This window comes from Oxyura jamaicensis, chromosome 4 (genome assembly GCF_011077185.1).
Source record: "Oxyura jamaicensis isolate SHBP4307 breed ruddy duck chromosome 4, BPBGC_Ojam_1.0, whole genome shotgun sequence".
NCBI lineage: Eukaryota > Metazoa > Chordata > Aves > Anseriformes > Anatidae > Oxyura > Oxyura jamaicensis.
This window is the reverse complement of record NC_048896.1, coordinates 10,319,936-10,342,190: the sequence shown is the minus strand read 5'-3', so window position 1 is coordinate 10,342,190 and position 22,255 is coordinate 10,319,936. Positions and strand designations below refer to the sequence as shown.

General features: G+C 41.5%; 2 protein-coding genes across 3 annotated transcripts; one reads left to right on the top strand and one right to left on the bottom strand.

Moving 5' to 3' along the window:
- Positions 1-615: 615 nt before the first annotated feature.
- On the bottom strand, positions 616-11,348 carry NUP62CL (nucleoporin 62 C-terminal like). 2 transcript variants are annotated; one of them, XM_035325670.1, is made up of 13 exons: positions 10,975-11,348; positions 10,125-10,267; positions 9,864-9,947; positions 9,043-9,162; positions 8,468-8,596; positions 7,303-7,398; positions 6,065-6,167; positions 5,780-5,924; positions 5,401-5,450; positions 5,143-5,277; positions 4,356-4,467; positions 3,484-3,550; positions 616-826 (listed from the first exon to the last, which is right to left on the bottom strand). In XM_035325670.1, exons 1-13 carry the CDS (start codon positions 11,253-11,255, stop codon positions 735-737), a joined length of 1,557 nt encoding a protein of 518 aa, XP_035181561.1. In that variant the 5' UTR covers positions 11,256-11,348; the 3' UTR covers positions 616-734. The 2 variants fall into 2 exon arrangements, with proteins under 2 accessions (XP_035181561.1, XP_035181560.1); XM_035325669.1 differs by having other exon boundaries at positions 9,864-10,267.
- A 349-nt stretch (positions 11,349-11,697) lies between these two features.
- DNAAF6 (dynein axonemal assembly factor 6) lies at positions 11,698-21,260 on the top strand. The gene is made up of 6 exons (XM_035325671.1): positions 11,698-11,967; positions 13,685-13,748; positions 15,200-15,305; positions 17,183-17,279; positions 18,047-18,132; positions 20,481-21,260. Exons 1-6 carry the CDS (start codon positions 11,872-11,874, stop codon positions 20,608-20,610), a joined length of 579 nt encoding a protein of 192 aa, XP_035181562.1. The 5' UTR covers positions 11,698-11,871; the 3' UTR covers positions 20,611-21,260.
- Positions 21,261-22,255: the final 995 nt, after the last annotated feature.

The following is a 22,255-nucleotide window of genomic DNA, read 5'->3' as shown; positions in this document are numbered from 1 at the left end:
CTCATCTACTGCATTAGTAAATGCACGATGGAATGTGCATAAATTGCATTGGTATTAAAATATCATTCATCTTAAGTCTTCACAGCAGATTTTCCATTAATGTTCTCTTCCACCCTTGTAACTGAATACATTCCACTACTAAATTTGGTACTATCTAAATCTTTACTTGAAAAATATCTAATGTTTTCCAACTAAAAATCCTGCTTACAGGAACATTTGAAGGCACAAAGTGAAAAGCAGCTCATCCAAAAACCATAGGAAACAAGGCCCACTTTCAGAAGTAGAAGCAAACTCTAGTTTGTGATATTGGGAAGCTAAATCTATCAGACTTCTACAGCTTCTTGTAAGGACAGTTATTCATTAAACCATCTCTATAAGGTTCTGAGTAAGTTTCATAAAGTTCTGATGGGAAATATTCGTTACAATTAAGTGCAGAGCTGGAGAGCTCTGCTGTGAAGTCACACAGTGCTCAAATCCCTCAGGCACAGCATTTTTGTATCTAGCAGTCTGCACGCAGCTATAGAGACCAGAAAACAAAGGCACATACTTTGAGCACAAACTTCATGCAGGCTCTCAGGGCAGAGTGGGTGAATTCCAGAAAGACACTGCAAAGAGTAGCTTTGGAATATAAACAAACTTTATTGCAACAAAAAGAAAAGCAGATCACAAGTTTAGACTTAGGTCCCCACCAACCTATTCCTATGTGGATATTAGGTTAATAACTTTTGAGACTTTCAATCAAATGTGATCCCAAAATTGCGCTCTTGCTCCTTGCGGCGGCTCTCACAAACCTTTGTCACTTCTTCCACCTTTCTCTGCAACAATGCTGAGGGAGAAAAAAAAAAAGTGATCAATCTCACAGTCATCCTAAAATATAACTGCACAGTTAAGGCTGGGGAAAGAGAATGAAAAATACTTTCAATTTTAACATATACTTGGATTTGACAGTGCACAGTGAAACAGGAAAACAAAGCACTGCTGACCTTCCACAGCCTCTACAGATTGTCCAAGAAGTACTGTGGCAGGGACTAGTAGCAAGCAGACTCCGGAAAAAAAACCTGACGTTGTTGACACTTCTTGCTGAGCCAGCTTGTAGTTTCAGGGCACAGCACCAGAGAGCAGAGCAAACCCCTCCTGAACAGGAGCTGCAAGCTGGTCTGCAGCTTGAAAGGAAGTAATTGCTGTATAAAGGAACTTCCCCTGCCCACCTCACCCTAAACTACTGCTGAATTATGCAAATTACAGGTTAGTCAATCTGTTTGAAGTATATACATACTTTCCTGCAGGATATACACAGCCATAACAAGCTTTTAGCTGTCAATATAGAAGAGTGCAATCATACAGAAGAGCCGAGGATCACTTGCAGTCGCAGTACAGATAACCTGTTATATATTTCCAGATCAGTGATCTGCAAATAAGCTACTGATTGACTATCAGCTTTAAATGCAGGAAGCATTGCAATATACAAAAATTCTTGGCACAAGCTAGAGCAATGTTTAATTTAATTTCAGGAAAGCTGATCAGAAGTTATTCAACAGGGCTACGGCATTATGTCAGTTTGTGGCTTGGAGATATTCCAGTTTAAGTTTTAATTTTAGAGTGTGCCAAACCCAGAATCTTCCAGTAACATATTAAACAACACATTGCAGTTTGTCAGTTTTCAAAAATTCACTATGCAAAAATGATCATGGCATGAAATGACAGTCTGCTTTACCACCTCAACTCAGAGCTCAGTTGTAACTAAGAAAAGAATTCCCATTTCTCTCAGAAAGAGGAAAAACTCAGAACATGGTTTCATCCAACTCCTCTTTTCACTGAGGCCACCTTATGGAAGGAACATCACGCTGTATCCGTGCTCAGCAAGTCCATTCATGTTCTGCTTCTGTTACACTGACAAGTTACCATTAGTTTGATTAAAGCGCCTCAGCTCCACATAATTCCTGAACACGTCAGACAAGTTAATAGCCGCTGAGTACACATAGGCCTAGAAAAGATCACCAGCTGCTGTAAGACAGCCTTGAAGGTGTTTCATTGAAATAAAACTGATAATACTGATAACACTACCTTTAGAACAGATGTCTTGCTTTTGTGGTGTTTGGTTTGGTTTTGTTTGTTCATTTTTGATTTAAAAAAGAATGTTAAGAAATGGATCTTTCCCAGGCCTACTCCTAAGTTACTAATGGCAAGAGCTGCTTGGAGGGTTAAGTTCAGAACTGCACCTCTCCCCCCCACAACGTACCATTTCAGTGCTTGCAATAACAGGAATTCTTCTCCTTGCCAAGAACTCCACAGAAACATATTAATTTAACTGCATTTTCTTAGGCTTTTTGCTTCTTATTTGAAGATAAACTGAAGCTGAACCGTTTCTTTAGAAAACGCACGCTTATCAGTAAAGATAATGAATTATGATTAACTGACAAGAATTACTTCAGTATAGAATGACTGAAAAAAAAATTATCTCCTTTCTAGTGAAGTTGAAATGAAGCAGATTGCTTTTTTCAAACATTCTGTAGAGTCAGCGTTCTGGTGCCAGAGGAGCTATACCAGATTTCATGATAAAGGCATGTCGGGAATGTGAAAGCTAGCATTTGTCTTCTGGAAGAAAAAGGCAAATTTAATCCAGACCTAAGCCAGCCAATAGTGCTATTTGAAAAGAAGTCGCTAGCATGCCTGCTTTCACCCAAGAATTACAGCAGGTGTGAACAGCACTGCAGTCAGACAGCCACAATTTGGTACTGGTGAGAGCTGCACTGCTTTATTCGGCAATGCCCTCCTGTGGCTGCTAACATCTGTTAAAAACAAAGCCACAGAATTCTCGAACCCTTCACAAGGACACAGTCCCTGTTTGAAATGTTCCTTTAATTGTTTTGTTTTCAGCGTTGAGCCCTGAAAGCACCATATTATAATTGAGTGAATCCAAAACAAGAGGTAACAGTAACTACACTACAAGTTTTCACTATAGAGCGCATTTTCTGCTCTGCATTAGTTCTCAAGCGATTGCTATTTTGACATTTCCACACTACTACTCCGGTTACCATGCTCTCAGATAAACACATGTAGATCAGTCCTGCCTTGATTTGGCTTTTCCAGAGTTCACAGGGGAATGTTGCTAACACTAACCTCCCCTATCTCCACCCCCCTCAAAACAAACATTTTCTTATTTCTAAGGGGAATGCAGGAACATTTCAGAAGTTGCCTCATTTTGGTGGAACAAAGGGTAAGGTTTTTCAAGTCCTCTGCTTTGCATTGATGCATTTCACATAGTAGTTTTTATAAAATACCAGCTGTTATCACAAATTACTTTTCAGCAGAGGCCCTCAAGGCACATTAAGAGAATTCAAGCAGAGAAGGGACAATGCAATTGAGGACGAGGATAAGATTCCTCAGTGATCTTCAGGAACTCACTAAAAACCAAGGTACACTTGCATACACACCACACGCTTCATATTTACCTTCCCCAAAAGCTGCAAAATGGACTCTCACCTGAGTTCTGGTCAATCCACTGCAATGAATCCATATGTGCATTCAAAATTTTACAGATCTGCTGAAGCTGAACAGAAAGAGAAGGTGAGAGCCATTTGTTACAGTACATTAAAACTAACAGCAGTAAAAGACAGCCTTCCTGTCCCCGTCTTCGGAGTACAGAAGTAACATTTCTCATACATACAACTCCACTAACACGGCAGTCATATTTGCTGTGCGTCAACTGTGCTAGCTTGCTTCTCCCATGACATCAAGAAAACAGAATTAGAGTATATGCCTGTGGCTTAAGTTTTAGCCAAATTCAGCCGTAAGATCCACCACAACATTAATCTTAGTCTTGAGGTGGAAGAAGTGAAAAAAATCAGAATGGGAAAAAACTCAGTGTGAACCACTGAAAGGAAATTTTTAGTGGAAAAAGCTTCATAGTAAAGAGGTGCAAGGAGTAACAAGATCAATTTAATACATATCAGGAAGCTAGCAATTCCAGTCTTGTACAGAAGTAGTATAGAAAGAGTTCAACAGCTACTGCATCTCATACAAAATTGTGGAGCAGGTAGAGGAATGAAAGTCAATATAGGTCTCAGAAACTAGTTATCTAGACAATAATTACACCAGAAGAGGAAAAAAATTCACACCAGAATGAGATACTTTAAAAGCTAGTAACACAATCGCAGACTAAGTGGGCAAGCCAGGCCGGCTTGCATTGTGTTGTAATGCAAGTCTTACCAGAAGTGAATGAATTGAAAGATAAAATATTTTTCCTAGCTTGAAACTAAAAACAGAGTATCCATGGAGCAAACAAATGAAGAGTTAGCACTGTTTAAATATCCCGTGACTCTTCTCCAGCATAAAAAAATAAAGCTTGGATTTACCGGGTCACTGGTGTCTGCTGGGCCTCCTGATGTATTCAAGTGCTCAATGATGTCCTTGAGATCTTGTGCCATACGCTTCAACTGAGCATCTATGTTTTCAGCCAACTTATAGCTGCAAAATGCAAGGGAACCTAGGTCAGAACATTTAAAGTGTACTTCGGCAGACCTACAACCAATCACACTAACTTCAGTCACTCAGAATTAGTATTCATGCCTCTTAACCAGGGCATGGCAGATATGGGAAGAGCACCGCAAGAGGCATTTTATTACACAGATGAAGTAACTCCTAATGTCTTTCACTCTATATTTGGAGACAGACATGCAGAACTGCTGAGCTCTTTCTGGAAGGTTCTGTCAGAATCGAACCACCTGTCCAGATTCTGCAAGATTCTTATCTCTTGAACAAAACACTTCTTTAATTACCCTGCTAAAATTCAACACTTATGCTTAGAAGAAAGCTTGAGCTGCACATAGTGCATTCTGTTCTCACTTTTATCACAGAATGATCATTAATTTTTAGAGATTATGCCTAAATTAGAAACCTTTCCCCAGACAGATGATTAGAACAACATCCAACAAAGCTCTTTTCATGCTCATTAAGGGGCTTCCAATTGCAATTCTCGTATTTCTAATGCGTAAAATCTAAGTTGCCACGCATAAAACTGGATTACATATTTGAAAAAGGCCACTGATAGTTATGTATTATCATGCATCCCAATTATACTTCTGATTGATCATCATCATATTAGTCTGTCTTAGCACATGTTCGAACAGATTTTTGTCTTACGTCTTTTCCCGTTCTTCATCTGCATGCTGCAAATGGATAGTCCCACTCTGTTCCTTCACAGACTCCTCCAGAGGGGTCAACAAGTCTTCAAGCTCTTTCTGCTGAGACAGAATGAAGTCTAGCTCCTGATCCAATCTGAAAAGAAAAAAAACTACAATTTAGAACAAGCTTAGAGGCTATATACATTCTAGAACTTCCACACAATGCAAAATGATGCAAATAAAATGAAAAAATCATCAAGCATTCATAGTTTCTTACCTCTTCTGATCAAGCTTCACTTTCTCTACTTCTCTGTGTAATGAAGTAATCTGTAAGCAGAAGACAATTATACCAGGAACACTCAGAAAGTAATCACATAAAAGAGAACAAGGGGAACAGAGAAAGTTAGTACCATAAAAGCATCTACTAGAAAAGCAAAACAGTTGCATGAATGTTTACAGATGAAAATTTACTAATGGAGATTTGGCAATAAAAAAGCCTAGAATAGACATGGTGAGTTTTTCAAAAGCATCCAGATATAATTTACATTTATCTCTTAAAAAGCAGAAGGTCTTACCAGAGGACTTGCTGCATCTGTGGCACAATGCCTTTAACAATCTAAGCAAACAGAATGAGTTCACACTGGATATCACCTTACCTTCTCTCCATTCTCTATCAGTGTCCGATCCCAGGCATTAACTTGTGTAGCTTGATGAAGAAAGTGTTTCTCTTGATCTTCCAGTTCTAGACTCCACTTATTTATCAAACTCTCAAGCTGGGCATAAGTCATCACTGGAGGTGCACTGAGAGGAAGCGTGAGACAGTACAGAATATAAAATCAAAAAAGTCTAAGTGCGGTAACTCCCTTTTCCACTTCCTCCAAACACCAGCATTAATACTGACTCTTGTCCCAGTCAGGAAATAGTTGTCATAAAAAACTCACCTGGCTGTTGTGGTGGTTATAGCAGTTGTAGAAGTCACAGCTCCAGTAGCACCCGTTGTAGTTAATGGCTTAAGATTCAAAGCAAAACTAGAAGCAGAAGTGCCTGAAAGAAGAGATTCAGGTCAAGTAACAAAAGAGAACATCCGGTATTTTACAAACTGAGAAGGGATCCAATTCACAATTCTAATGCAGTGCTTTATGAGCTCAAATGTCCCTTTAACAAAAAGCAAATCCTGGGTGTGTCAAGATGGAAATGAAGCACATCTTGACACAATTAACAATAGTGGACTGTAAACACCTGACTGCTAAATCTATTCAAAAGAGGAACTGCCAATCTGCACTTAACCTGTGCATTATTCGAAGAAACACAGCATAGCCAACACCCCTCCATCTGTGTTTCAGTATTAGATCTAAAATCTGTCAGCACATCCAGTTCCTGCCCTGAACCACTGCTGCTATAGTGCACTCTGTAGAAGATTGATTTCTGTTTTCACAAAGAAAGGGAGCATCTATCAGATGATGCTGTCAGCCAGTCGTACAACACTTTAGGTATTGATCTAAACTCTTCAGTCACTCTAGAAACAAGCTTTAGAAATACCTTGAGCTGAGCAGCATCCATATTGGTACAGTGAACACTGACAGGTAACTGCATCCCAAGAAGGATGCTCAGTCCTGAATCCTAACACTGTGCAGCACTGCAGATCTTCACACGAGCATCAACATTTAAATGCAGCACTTAGCACCGCATTTTTGGGAAGAAAAGCTAGTGAAATCCTATGCGTCTAAACTTAAAATGTAGAAAAAACAGCTTAACAGAGCAGAATCAAAAGATAAAACTCCCTAATAACATAAATTCCTCAAAACATAATTCTCCCTAACTTTCCCCACAAATCTTTGGCCTCTCCCTTCCCTTGTATCCCAAACAGGGAAAACTACAGCAATTTTGCATGTCCACAGACAGGCTACAGGAGGAGCAGCTATTCAGTCACTCCAGACTAGAACAAAGCCCTAAAGGCCTTCACACACACCCTGCTGTGGACAGACTCTCAGAAGCCATAAGTAACTGTGGACTTATGGAGATGGAAAAGGAGGATCACAGAAAGAAATATCATATTACTTCCCATCATTGGGCACTAGAAATTAGCACTGCTGTGCTGCTACACTAGCATGGGCCTTTACACTACTCCTAGAAGGAAGTCAGGCTTCCTTCTCTTCATCTTTTATCACCATCTGCTTACTTGTGGCTGTGCTCGTTGCTGCAGCTGTTGTTCCAGGAGCTTTTAAGCCAAATCCAGAAGTCCCAAGACCAGCTGTACCAGTGGAAGGGGCACCAACTGTAAACAGAAGACAAGCTTAAGAGTTTGCATGTCCCATTAAATACAGTTCCCCTTTGAAAAACTACCCTGCCTGTCCACCCACCCTCACTGGGTCTTCTGTTTGCATTAGCCATGATCACCGTTTACGTGGAGGATCTTACAGATACCACGTGGAAAGAGGTAAGCTGAAGTAAAAAAAATAGCCAGTTGCATTGTTGTTCTTATGATACTTATAGAAAATACTAGCTCAGCTGTCAAACTGCACTTCTCTTCCTTTGAATTATCTGACATTTAACTCTTAAACTACAACTGATTAATTAAAGATAATGACTAACAAAACTTCTGAAGCTCCCCAGGGGGGAGCATCTACTAAGCTTTCAGAGCTAGGTGTAAGGCAGTACTATTATATGAAAAAGTTGTAGTAACTCTGGTAAACGTTAACATTTGCTGTAGCTAGTCTCCATAATCAAAGGAAACCAAAGTGTTAACATGTCCTTGCAGGCTGAGAAAGGAAGCTGTTAGGACTCACTTCAAGCTTTAGCTACTGCCTTGAAGCTATCAGAAAACGGATACTATTTCCTGCCAAAAATAATTTTGCAAGAGGAAACAAGTCAATTATTACCAGAGGAGCTTGTATGTGTACAAGCTGTATGAATACAGTGTGTGTTTTTTTGTTTACCACACTGCACCTCCACTGTCACAGGCCACTCTGGTCTTTAAGTGTGAACACCTAATACAAGAGTCAAAGGCAGATGTAACCAGATTCGAGGCACTGGTCTGGGAAAGTGGCAGCATCGCCAGAAAGCTCAGTTGGGATATTATGCAGACAAAAATTCACATACAGATAAAATTCCACTTGCTGCTTTGCCCACTGAATCTAAACCGTGCTTTATTTTGTAAAAAATAAAAAAATCATGTGCCTTGCTTCTGAAGAAGTTTTGCTACAATTTAGAGGGAAGGCACCAAGCAGCAAGAAGAGCTTTGTCCCGTATTACCTCAGCAACTGATGCTTCACTACAGACAGCACTTCATCAACGGATGCTATTCATTTATTCCCCCAACACACCAGATCTGCACATTGACTCACGTGATAGGCCTGTGGTGGTAGATGAGGTCGGTGCTGAAGAACTTGCTATAGATGCAAACAAAGTAGGGCCCGTTGAACCAAGAAGGGAAGCTGTGGTGGTAGCCGCCGTTGTAGAAGCTGTGGATGTTACTACAAACAGAAAAAGTGGAGATCTTGTACAAGCCCTTGGGGCTTTCACATATTTCAGAAGAACCGCGCTATGAGTGGGACACAAATTTGCTTAATTAGACCACCTTTTTCATCGGTACAAGAGCATTTTAAATTATTTTGGATTTAAAATTATTTTTCCTGTATTCTGCTTCAACTCTCTTTTCCAATGTACCCTTTAATCTTGTAGTTCCCTTCCACTGCACTCCAGGAAGACGCCCAGAACAGGACATTGCAATGCAGAACGCAGCACACTGATCAAGCTTTATAGCTACATCCAATGTGCTTTCACAGGGTACCGATGCCATTGCAAGCTCTCAGTAACAAACAGCTCCAGACCACCTCCAGACTCCAGTTTAGAAAACCATACCCAGAAGGGCAACAGATTCACCAAGCTTGAGCAATCATTTCCTAAAATCTGTTCCTACCTCCCAGTTTGTTTCCAAAGGTCAGAGTGGGTCCCTGGCTGGTAGTAGCAGTCAGTGTTGCCGTGGGTGCACTAGTAGCTGCTGTTGATGCTGTTGAAGTCAACGATCCGAAGTTTAGACCTGGAACAAAACACAAGATACATAAAGAAAAGGGGAACCTTTTACTACAGAGAAACTGATCATAGTATTCAAGTCAGCAGAAGTAACAGTTTAAGCAAAACATTAATATTTAATGTAACAAATACTCTGCATTACCCAGCAAATGAAGTAGAGCTAGGAAGATTACTTAAAAGGCTTTAACAAATAATTTAATGCAGATGAACATCATCCTCACCGCACAGCCAATGGTCTTCCTTAAGAGGCCTGGACTATCACCAAGTAAATCAAAATCTGCAAATTGAATTTCTGCCAATTCTACAGAAGCAAACAGGCACTTGCACACCCTGCAGCACTCCTTCCCCGCTGCTTCGAGCCCTTTCCCCTCTCATTAGGAAAGCCACCAAAAGCATTTTTAGAAGGCATCAAATAGAGCTGGCACCTCTACATAACCTTTTAATATTATTTCAGCCTCACTCTTCAAACCCATCACGTAAGTAATACTTGTAAAACACCACTCAGCTTAGAAGCCTATATCCATGGCACTCAAGTCCTACCCACAACAGCCCAGACACTGTCAAAGCCAGACCAAGGTGCTATTCTGAGCAACTCCTCCATACAGAGACTTTGCTGCCCACCCTGATAGCCAAGAGGCAAGCTCATTAGTTCACTTATACATACAAACTCTGCCACAGACAGCTCATGTTTCAAGCCCAGGCACTCACCCGAGGACTGTCCCCCTAGGCTGAAGGGGGCTGCAGGCTGGGTTGTGGTTCCTAAGGTGGCCACAGTGGTGGCCGCAGCAGCAGGTGCTGCTCCAAAGGTCAACCCCGTGGGTGCTGCTTGCAGAGTCGTGGTGCTTGCAGCACCAATGTTGAAGCCGGTTGTTCCCGCCTGGGTCGTGGTACCGCTAGCGAAAGTAAAGCCTCCAGTTGTCCCAGACTGAGTGGTGGTGGTCGTGGTGGTGGTGGCGGTGATGGCAACAGCTCCAAACACAAAGCCAGTAGGGGCTGCTGCTTGACTCGAGGGTGTGCTGGTTGGTACAGAGCTACCAAACCCAAACCCCCCTGTGATCCCAGTAGCTTGAGTTGTGCTACTGCTTCCAAAGTTTAATTTGGGTGCGTTGCCCCTACAAAATAAAAAGTAGTGAGTCAGTCTAAGACATACATCCAGCAAACACTGAGTCAGCTTTCTTACGGACCATTTGCTGACAAAACAACAGAAAGCATCTTTGAAAGAGATAGGCACTCTACCAGGATCACATTTCTGTTTTGACAAAGACTGTATTACAAGTCCTGTCATCTGCAATACTGTTAAGTCTTCTTATATTGACACCCCCTTAATTACTTCTGCCTATCATTATGGTGTAAGACATTTACAGCGGTGTATTAAAGCTGTTTGTTCTCCCAGCTTTTAAGCATCTTTTCCACTTCCTCCACACAACCCTGTTCTTTTAGTTATGCATCACAACTAAACCCAATTTGAGCTCCCTCCCCACCACTTGTACGTAGCAGGTTTCCAAAATGATAAACCTGAAGAAACATTTCAAAGCTTGGCAGTTGTTTCCAAGGACAAAACCGCCCCACCTGAGCAAGGGGGCACTCTCAGCACTTCAGATTCAGCTCACAAAAGATGTTTTATATTAGGAGCTGAAGCCTTAGTCCTTTTTTCCCCACAACCACCAACGACTTAGTGGCAGGGTGAACTACATAAGAAGCAGGTCTTAAAGCCTGCTCCAGGCACCGGTACCGACAAGCAGCAGGCAGATCTCGCTGCTCGCAGTAAGCACGGCAGATCCTGGAGCAGGAAAGGGGGGCCGCAGGGAGGGTCGCTCACCCCAGCGGGAACACGCTGGCTGCCGGCGTGGCGGCGGCGGCAGGCGTGCCGAAGCTGAAGCCGGCGGGTGGAGCGGTGGTGGCGGGCGTGCTGAAGGAGAAGAGCGCCGCGGGCTGGCTGCTGGCGGGCGTCTGCGCCGCGCTGCCGAAGCTGAAGCCCCCCGACGGGGCGGGCGTGAAGGAGAAGCCGGCGGCCGTCGTGGTGGCGGCGGTCTTCGGCGTGCCGAACGTGAAGCCGCCGCCGCCGCCGGCCGAGGCCGAGCCGAAGCTGAACTGGTTCATGGCGGAGCGGCCTGCCGGGACGGGAGGGCACGGCCTCCCCGGCCCCGTCACGGAGCCCGCCCGCAGCACCCACCTGCGGCCAGGCCCGGCCGCGCGCACTGATGACGCGCTCCGCGCGTGCGCCCGGCGAATTTCAAGTCCACGCTCCCGCCCCTCTCGCCCAGCCTCCCAATCACCGCCCAGCTTTTCACCGCCTTCATTCTCTACTGGCTAAGCTCGCCGTCGGTCCTGAATCGCCCCGCCGGATTGGTTGGCTGGAAGAAACGGGGAGGGTGGTGGAGCGCGGTTGCTATAGCAACGGGGACGCGGTCCGGGGGCGCTGTGTGGGCCTCAGCCGGGCCGCGCGGGGGGCCCGCGGCGCCAGAGTTCGGCCGTGAGGTGGGGCTGGGCCCGGCCCTGCCGCGTTCTCTGCGGCCAGGGAGCCTTTCTGGGGCAAAACCCTGCAGTTTGCGTCCCTCACAAAAAACATGGTGTCCCTTTATGCACGTATTGCCACCCACAATATTTAAATCAAGAGCAATACCCCCAGAACGTAAAGCCCCTGAGGAGCGACAGTACAGCACAGAGCTCTGCTCCCGGCTCTGACCCCTGGTTTTCTCTGCCTAAAGCAGCGGCTATGGACTTGGACGGTATTTCCTCAGTCTCGTCCCTGCAGGCCCTCGCCAAACTGCTCGGTGATGCGCCTGACGATGATGATGACGGCGACCAAGGGGTGAGTCTGTCACAAGAACTGGTGCTTCTCCTGCGTGCTGCACCGCAGCCGATCCTTGTCAGCCACAGAGATGCAAACCTCTTTTTTTTTTTTTTCCCCAGTGTGAATAAAAACAAATTAAAACCTTAGAAGGTTTTGGAGCAACTGAAACAAATAGGAGATATTTTTAGGATAATAAGCTCATGAAGGAAGATGCTGTCCCAGGAGGATGGGGAGAAATTGTGACCAGAGAACAGAAAGGATATTCACTTTTTTCATCCTAAAGGAAATGAGAACATGTTGTTAGGAGAGCTATAGATACTTAGATTTCCACCTGCTTTTCCCTGACGTCTGTAAGAGGTGAAGGCAATTACAGTTAGGATTTCATATGAAGAAAAAAAAAAGTTGCTGCTCAACTTCTGCATAAAGACTAAAACATCCAGAGGCAACAGAATACATTAAATCTGTATCAGACATCCAAGAACTGTAGAGATAACTGATCACTGAAGTACAGTAGATATGTTGGAGATCATAGAATCGGTGGAGTGAGTAACCATTCTAGGATGATAGATCTCAATGGTTAATGAGAGAAATCTCTCTCTATTCTTTTATATTAACTCACCTCAGGACTAGAAGAAAATCACATATTTTGGAAAAATGTCTGTTTCTCCTGTAATATACAACTGCTGCTTTTATCTAGCATGTAGGTGTGCTGGGGAGAAATACGGGGTTTGTCATGCTCAGGGAGGGCCACAGCTACCAACAATCACGATGTGCAAGGCCTCAGTGAGAGCTCAAAACTTTGGCAATTCTGAGGATTTTCAACAAGTCGTATTGTGACATGGATAACAAACATTGGCAAAAGTCTTCGTGCTCCTCCATGACATGAGTTCTTCCAGGATCCAGCTGGCTGACCCAGCAGTTGTGCACTAGTAGTGGCAATGGGACTGTTTGGGGGAAAAGAGATGAATTTCTTGAAGTTTCTTTCAGTGGATGATAGATGTGGTCCATCATCCTCTAGCTACACTTCTTCTCTTTAATGCTCCATTTCCAAAGCTGGCATTGCTGCTGTACATCTTTGCAGTAAACATCCTGATTTTAAAAGAATTTGTTTACATCTTATTAATAAAATGAATGACACTTCAGAGGCAGAAATGGAAAATTGCCACAAGTGATGTCAATTAAATCTGAGTCAATCTGGGTAATTTGAAATCTTTATTTTGATTTAATTTAATGTTCTGTGCATATGAAGCACTTTTTATCAAACCAAGGAATTTCACTATATATAGAAATGCCTCACATTGGCCTATTAACACTAAATTGATTCATAATTAGAGGAAAATGTTGTTGCCTCATATGATCTCTACTGTTAAAAGGAATCTAAATGCTATGATGGGATTTGCATGTAGCACCCTCGCTTTCACTCAATATTTTCATGGCAGGCAAAGCAAGGCAATTTTGTCAAAATGCCATAGAAACTAATGCTCCAGAAGCACAGCTGGCTTTAACGCTACTTTTGGGAGGCCTGTCTAAACCCAGTTAGTCAAAGCTCCTCTCTGCAAAGTGAGAGTAAAAGAACATGTTCAGTGATTCAGGCTCGAAACTGGAAGAATTATTTTTTTTCTAGCAGTGATTTACTTGACCTCAGATAATGTTATACTTTCTGACATATATACTCATTGTTATGGGGCTGCTGTCTATGAAAATTAATTGGAGTTCCATTTGGCTTTTTTTGCAGCCACGCTGTTCTGTCAGTGCTATGACTCCTGGTAGCATTGGACCAGTAAAGAAAGAGGCCTGTGGTAAGAAGGAGTGTTTGTATGTCTTAGCGTTCAGTTGTGTGTTAGCAGACAGGAACAGCTGCAGTAAATTACCACAAATAGTTTGCTTCAATAAGTGGGTGGACCTTTGAGATGGAAATAGCTCCGCATTTTGATTACGCTAAAATTCTCTTTTTCCTGAAAACTTAACCACAAAGCACACAAAGAGCAGCAGAAAGGGTAACTCTAAAGGGTACCAGCCTCAAGTGGTGATAATAAACTGAGTGGAGAACGCAGCCTGGTCATGAGCTGGGGGGAGACATAACCGAGCAGCAAAAGGCTCCAAATAGGTACTCTCACAGAATTGTTATTGCTTACTTAGAGCAAACACGGAAGATGGACTTTTAGTACTCATCCTAAAGGATCTTCATGGAGTAAACTGCATGGAACTGAGTCTGTGCTTGTAGTGTTGAAGAGTTACCAAATATACCATGAAACACAGACATGTTACTCCCAAACGTTTCACAACCCTATTTAGACAACACATGAGATGAAAAATAAGCTTTGTTCAGGGCTGCCCTCAACAAACCAAAAGCCATTTTTCAGTTTTTTCCTTACTGCACCTTGTTCTTTGCCTTGAAACCCAGTTCAGCTAAACGCGCTGTCTGATTCCAGGTGTTCTGGCATCCTATAGAAAGGTGGACTCTCAGACAATGAGAACAAATACCTTGAAGGTTCATAAATTTGTGTCAACACCTTGAATTGTACTCAGGAGAGAAAAGAAGTCAAGTTCAGTCTTAGCAAAGTTAATGTGAAGTTCTTCCTGGAGCTAACAGTGTCACATAATTGGACAGCTTAAACCTGTAAAACAGTTTAAGAAGGACCAGGGTGAAATTAACAGGAAAGGAACTGTCATAAATACAACAGACTGTTTTTGCTTGGAATCCAGAAATAACCAGAGATTTTACTATAAAAACCTTCAGGTTGCAGATTTACCAGCTACCTAGAAAATGTATTTTTCATTGTAGAGTAGGTATAAACCATGTTATTCTTCCCATGGACTTTCATGAGTCTTCAGTACCTTATCTGTGCTGTGCTCAATAGTTAATGGGAAGAACTGGATTTATATGTGAGGAAGAGATCCTTTTGTAAATGACTCTTAAAATCTCACGTCAGGGACATGGGGAAAGATTAATACTTCATACTTCTACACATTTTGAAGGACTAGATATTTCATGCCTGATAGGACAATTTCCTTGACATAGAGGTTGAGTAAAGGAGATTTAAGGGAATAGAATAGAAAACATCCTCCCTCTGCAAATTCTGATTCATATCATATCGAGGGGAAGGAGATTGTAATCATTAATTATGTGGTGGTTTTTTTTTTGATACAAAGATTTTTCTTAAGTCTAGAAAAATGAAAGTTTGCTGAAAACCTAGAGAAACAGACATTCTATAAAACATGACGGTGTGATATTTCTCATCACTTACAGATACCTCTGAAGTGAAATCTGAAAACAAGAAAACTATTTGGAATACGGATGAGGTCCCAGAAGGATCTGAATTTGATGATACCTGGGATCCTAGAGAACAGCCAGAGTAAGTCAGTTGAGACAGCGTGCATGGGTTTTACATGGTTTTATTGGAAATACTAGTTAACTTCAATGTGAGGGAAAAATAGCAGTCTGAAAAGCTAGTCATGAAAGGGTAAAGGAATGATATCAGTGTTTCAACTAAAGCAGCAAGTGAGGAGGGATTTTAACTTCTCCCTTGGAAGCCTTCTGATCTCATAACAGAAATGTAGAGTTGGTTTTTGCTGTCATAAGATTATTTGCAGTGTCAGATACTTGTACCAAATGGGATTAGGAGGGGAAGGAGACCAGCAAAGTGATTTATTATCTTTAAAACATGCCAAGTTTGCGTGAAATACCTGGCTCTTCCTGCTGCAGCTGAAATGTGTTCATTTTTCATTCTCAAATTCATAAAGTACTCAAACTCATGTTTATATTTCAAATAATTAAACTCTTCAGAGACAAATACTACAGTAGGAAGGAAGGCTACATGCAGGCAGTTTAAACTTATTAAAATCTTGTTATTCAATCATAGTCTGTCAAGGGACAGCCTAAAACCAGTCTTTTATTTTGGTCGTAGAAATACAATGTTTTTGAAATAGATAGCGAGACAAGTTATGCTGTAGTTTGTAGAGGTCAGAAAGCCTTCAGGGTCAAGTAATTTACATTGAAGACTTCAAATTTATAATCGTTGTTTTCTGATGCACTATCCTGGAGTTTGGGATGTCAGAACAAATGCACTGAAATCCGTCAAGCTGCATATTGCACACCAGATTGTAGTCCAGAATCATCACTTTTCTCTGCACATAAGTCATGCCATTATTTTTTCAATTTCCTGATATAAAAACTGGACTGAGCCCAGTCTGAAGTTAGACTCAGCATTTCCAAAAATGGTTTGGCATTCAGCTGCATCCTTACATACTCTGGTGTGCTTGGTCTTGAAACTGTCACCTGTGAGGTACAGAACATGTTTTCTTTGCGTGGGGGCACAACAGAGGATTTTCTCATGCTGTTTTTGACCCTGCTGGGTGAAGTGTGGTCTTTCTCTAGCCTCAAGTAATTGTTCTGTGTTGCACAGATGAGAAGAGAATATAAATCTTTGTAATAGTTCATCAAATTAAATCATGGGAAAAGGCCCAAAAGGAAAACAGATGGTTAGAGGTGCATCCAGAGTGGTTAGACAGATTTCTCATTGACTTAGGAATTATTACATATGCACATGAACACTGGAGATGTGAAAAAGACTTTCCATACACTTTTTCTAACAGCTTTGAGCAGTGTCTCCATTTATTTTGCTCAATTTAGCAGGAGTAATATGTTCTAAATACATTCTTTTAGTTTGCATTTCCTCATTCATTAAATATCAAGTGGAAGGGAACATGTGATTCTAGATTTTGTAGGGTTCTAAATTAAACAAATTGATTTTGAGGGGAAGAAAATCGATGTTGGCCAAATGCAAAGCAATTAAAATTAGACAAGATAACAGTAGTGTTTTCAGGCTGCAAGAATAGGCTGAATGACAGAACAGAACACGTGTAATTGTGACGCCATCCTTTTCAAAGCCTTTTTTCAAGAGTTTTTGGTTGTTGACTAGTTGATAAGTATCATTTTCACTTGGAATGCATTTTCTCTTCCATGATCCTGCAAAGGCTGGTTAGTTAAGTAGACACAGCAAAATGACTACCTTGAAAGATGGAGTGAATGTTCTTCATGCGTCTTGTAGCTAACTCAGTCATGACTCTGGACAGAATTCCAGTACAGTTGGCTTGAAGGCTTGAAGGGAGACTGAAAAGTAGGAGGAAATGTGATATCAGCATTCATACAAAGGTTTATGGTCCCCTGAGAAATACAATCTCCTTCCGTTTCCTGCCTCTTTGGTATTAGGCAACTACTTCTCCTTTTCAGGTATGAGATTTTATTCAAACAGCAGGTGGGAACAGAAGATGTCTTCTTTGGGATGAGCAGGAAAGACCCTTCCACGGCCTGCTGTGAAGATATGGTGGTGAGCTAAACCTGTATCTCCCATCCTTTCCTTGTGCCCTTTCTCTGAAGATTTGTCTTCAATCTGTCCTTCTTCTTGAGAGAGAGTAGGTAAACGCCAAGGTGTATGGCTGTCTTTGGCTTCCTGTAGGATTTTCTTACAGTTATCTAAGCCTCTGTAGATATTTACATTTGCTAACCTGAGAAACTTGTGTATATCTCCTCGAGGACCTAGTGTATCCAAGAGAATCTGTGCTAAAGTGTGTGCCACACAGACTGGAGGGACATGAAAGTGACTCTAAAATGAGTTTTCATCATGGACACAGTTTTGGGGTGGAAAGGGACTGAGAGTTTTCATCAGTCTGCATTTATTACCATGTGTGAGTTAGCACAGTGCTACAGTACTGACAGTTTTTAAAGTTACAGGTAACAGATTCTGTCCCATTATATGATCAAAGACTTCCCTGCTTCATGACGGGTATAACTGCTGTACATTTTTTCTAGCTGAAGCAAGCTGTCCTTGGGATACACGAATCCAGAGGCTTTTGGTGGGTAAAGAATACCTGCCAAGTATACTATCAGCCCAGGATTTTGTAGAAAATTAAGGTATCAACACACATCACTAAGCTATTGAAAACAATTATCGCTTTGTCATATTTTCTCTAATACCTATTACCTAGTCAGAATGTTGCTCTGACACTAACATCAAAATGTTCATGGAGATGGTGTGTTTTATGGCTTGTAGCTCTGTATTCCTAATCACAGTTTTACCTCTGCCTGTCATTTCAGATTAAAATCAAGCTGCCAGAGACAAAGGTCTCAGACATCACATTAGATATCCAGGACAAGGTTCTTGACCTTCGAACTCCCCAAAAGTAAGTGGAACATAATTGATCGAAGTACAAGTAATATATTATTTCAAAGGAAGTTTAACCAAGCCTTCAAGAGAATGCTGGAAGTCAAAGGTAGAGACAAAGATGGGATTATTAATTACACAGAAGAAATAAACAACTATATTTCACCCTTATGTCTATAGTTTGCTAGCTTTAAATCTGTGATACTATTCAAGCAAAAATAGTTTTAAAACAATTTTTGGTTATCTAAGCAGTAAGGCTTCAAGGGCCCAAAATGTCTGGAAAAAAAAAACTGCCCAGTCTTTAAGGACTTCTTGGGAATTAGCTTTTTAAATACAATTTGTACAAATGAACAACTGAAGGCGCTCAAAAATGTGCAGACACTTTCGGGTGTTGAAACTCCGGAGATAACTAGGCATGGATGCAGACATGGAAATGGTACAAGGTTTCCCTGAAGAGATTCCCTTTGAGTTTGTTACAGGGCTAGCTATTTGAAAACTATGAAGATAACGAACTGACTGACTTATTATACTCAGGCTTCTCACAATCTTCCTCTATATTTCCCTTTGTGCAATTGCCCTGCCTGAGATGCACAGGTAATTGCCATGTCTGTTCTGCTATAAATTCTTCACAATAAAGTGGTTTTCATAAGAAAGCTTGACCCTCTACCTGCACCTTTCTGCACTGAATGGGATGTGGGAAGATTCATATGTGAATAGCTTCCTGCAAACCAATTCAAGGTGTGCACCACAAATTAAGGCCAAAATAATTTCTCTCCCTAGTGGACTAACTTCAGAAAAGTCACTTTTCTCATGGACAAAACCAGCCTGAATCAGTTACCACTTGCATGAATTTAACCTGAAGATGCAACAGTACTAAGAGAGTATTTTTTTTTAAAAGTTCTGGCTCTGAAACAGGTAAAGCAGGAGGAATAATTGCCCAGCTAATAACAAGCATGACCTGTAGTTACTAAAAGAGGTAGCTTAATGCAATACTGCAGATGTAGGAAAGCTTCAGCTTCCTTTTTCTTTTGCAATTCTGTCTTTTTGGTGACTCAGATCTGCCATTATCTTAGTATCCAGCTGTCACAAGCCTAGCAAATCAAAGTTTGTTGTAAATCTAATGGTTGCTTGGGTACAGCATGAGCCAGTGCTGCTTTTGTAAATTTAAGTGCAAATCGTCTCAATATGAAAGAAACAAATAAGGTTTCAAGCTCTCCATACCAAAAAACATTGTGATCTCACAGATCTATGGGAAAGCTCAAAGGAATAGTTTCCAACTCTGTAGTCCTGGCGTTGATTCTAAGCCCAGCTGATTTTAAGAACTTCCCTAAATTATAACAACTTGTTGCCTTCAGTAGGTGGGATGCAAAGATGTTTGGAATGTGCTGCTTTCATCTGTGGCTGCTATTACACAGATGAAAAGGTCTGGAAGAGCCACCATGATTTTAAACCCTAGTTTGAAGTAACCCCTATCCAAGCTGGCATGTTGTCCTCTAGGGCTTTATGGTGTTTGGCTGGGCAAATTTCTTTATTCTAATGTCTCCTTGGTTCTCTTTGCACTATCAAATCAGTGGAGGTCCAAGAGTGGCCAATCATTCATACCATTAATAGATAAGTCTGTGATAAAGAGGAAAGAGTCCAGATTCTCCATGAGCAAGTAAGCTTGAACTATTATTAGAGTTGAAGGAGTCCAGACGTAGACATCCTCATGGGGAGATAAACCAGAAGTACTGACAGACATTCCAGGAATGTCTGCCATAGCAAGGGAATGTCAAATAGCTCCCGAGTCAAATATCTAACCTTTGTGTAGTACAGGCCTGAGCCAAAGGTAGGGGGTGACTGAATTAGTCTTCAATGGAGGTTACAAAAAAGAATTTTGGCAGCTTTACAACTGTAAGTTCACTCTTGTAAATGTGTTTTGCAGTGTAGATAAATCTTTTGTGAAACTGGACTGTCCAGAATCTCCAGCTGTGCTAGTTATTTCTTATAAGACAAGCTCCTAAAGACACTTTCAGGCTTTAGGCATCATTCAGATTTTTACCACTGGGAGAGCATTATCAATGCAGCTCTTCGTCTGCATTTAAAATGCAGCATTGTGTATAAGCAAGAACAGTGGAGAGAGCTCACAATCCATCATTGGAAGCTGTTGTCGTAGCCACAGAGAAAAGAAAGGAAGCATTGGAAATATTCCAGGGCCTTTATAGCTGTGCATCAAGAATTGCAGGTGCTCCACAATCTATCATGAGAAGGATATAGTGAATGGACTTTCCTTGGTATACTGATTGGTGAATTGCAAGAATAACTTTCAATGTCATCTTAATTGCTCACATAGTTTGGAACATTAAAACTCAGTGTCCTCTTTTACAGGAAGCTGCTGCTGCATCTCCCTTGCCCCGTAGACAGCAAGAATGGTAAAGCTCGTTTCCTCTCTGAGGAGGAGATCTTGGAAGTCACCTTGAGGATGACAAGGGAGTTTGATTTCATCAATTTTGCCTGATGGGTAGAGAAATGGAGAAAGTTTTCAAACAGTAATCTCTAAATTTGAAGTAATCTCAAAATCTAAATGGTCCTGAAATAGGAGATTGTTCCCCTTGAACAGTCCAAAGGGAACATCCTTGGATAAATTCAGGAGGTCAGGAGGAAAAAAGATTCATTTATAGCACCCATAGGTTCTGTAAGCTGGGGCTGTCTGGCTCTTGCACTGATCTGGTTAGTATTCTGCTTCCTTCACTCTGTTACAGGCTCTGTGAGTTAGAAGATAGATTACAGATTCTGTAAGCCAGGGAAACTATTTTTTTGGTTATGGCTGATATGTAGCACAATGATGCCCTGGCCAATGACACTGGTTCTTAGTTACTGTTAGAAGACTTGCAAGTGATATTTGTTTGGCCTCCAGTACTGGCACTGGGACCAGTTCAGAACCCACTCTTAGCTATTTGGTGAGAAAATTAAAGTTCTTCAGGGATCCATATCCATACCTCCGAGGCTTCGTTACCCTGGCAGAACAAGGTAACCAACTACAACTGTATTGCTGAACAACTTGGCTCTTTTGAACAATTTTGACAATGTATGGTTCGATGTCATCTATTCACCTGCTGCCCCTCCAGCTATTCTTCTGATTTCTATTAATAAAAGAATATGCTCTAATGAACTGTTCCAGTTACCTTTCACTCTGCCTTCTCTGCATTATGTCCTGAGAGACTTCCTAAACGTGGAATGAGAGGAACTTTGCATAACAAAGTACCACTTTCTTAAAAGGCAGAAGTGCACAGGAGCTTTTCTTTTGGCCTTCGGGTCTAACCTAGAGCAACAGAGAAGGGTAACCATGATGTTACCAGCTTCTGGGCAAATACATTCACTTAACATTGTTAGTCATGCAGCAAGCAAAGATATCTGCTCAATGATTAAAGAGGTGAGGACAAACAGGACTTCTACTTTGATGGATTTTAAGTATGCTTAACTAAAATCTTTAAAAACAAAATAGCTTGGGTCCTGCATTTGCCTGGCATAAAATAAATAAATAAATAAATAAATAAGACTAGCTAGATTGTGTATAGTATCTATGCAGCTATATTTGTGACAGGAAATTTGTGACTGAGAACTGTAAGACAACTGAGAAGATGAATTTTCCGTGATGGATGAAAGACACTGATGGTGATTTTTTCAGATATGTTTTTGGTCAATTAGAATTTTCAGAATTTGTTTGTAATATACTTCCTTATAACTCTAGGATAAACTTAGCTGATGTTTGCATGCTTCAACCTCTTCCCTTGAAGTGGACCCATTCCTTGGGTCAGAATAGTACTGCTCAGCCTCTGCTTTGGTGTTAATGCACTGGATTGCATGGAAATGGGTACCTCAGTTGTTATGATTCATTACAAGCAGTTGGATATGCTGACAACACTAAGGGGCTACTCCAGTTTGTATTTGCTAAAGTTTCCATAAATTGCATTTGAACGTCCCTTATTCATACTCCACGAAGCCATGGTGGAGGGGAACAATGCAGATGTATGAAGAGGCTGAGATCATTCCTCCTGACTCAGTTTGTACTGCGTGTGGTTGCCAAGAAGTTACAGTAAAGCTGTTTCTTGGAAAAAAAGGTTGCCTTGAGGTCCCTAGACAATATGCTGTTATGCTGTTGC

Coding starts and splice junctions, on each gene's coding strand:
- NUP62CL (XM_035325669.1), bottom strand. CDS start 11,255: ATGAACCAGTTCAGCTTCGGCTCGGCCTCGGCCGGCGGCGGCGGCGGC. Junction 7,399..8,467: donor TACCACCACAGGCCTATCAC/GTGAGTCAATGT, acceptor TTCTGTTTACAG/TTGGTGCCCCTTCCACTGGT. Junction 3,551..4,355: donor CAGCAGACACCAGTGACCCG/GTAAATCCAAGC, acceptor CTTTCTGTTCAG/CTTCAGCAGATCTGTAAAAT.
- DNAAF6 (XM_035325671.1), top strand. CDS start 11,872: ATGGACTTGGACGGTATTTCCTCAGTCTCGTCCCTGCAGGCCCTCGCC. Junction 17,280..18,046: donor CCTGCTGTGAAGATATGGTG/GTGAGCTAAACC, acceptor CTGTCATTTCAG/ATTAAAATCAAGCTGCCAGA. Junction 18,133..20,480: donor GACCTTCGAACTCCCCAAAA/GTAAGTGGAACA, acceptor CCTCTTTTACAG/GAAGCTGCTGCTGCATCTCC.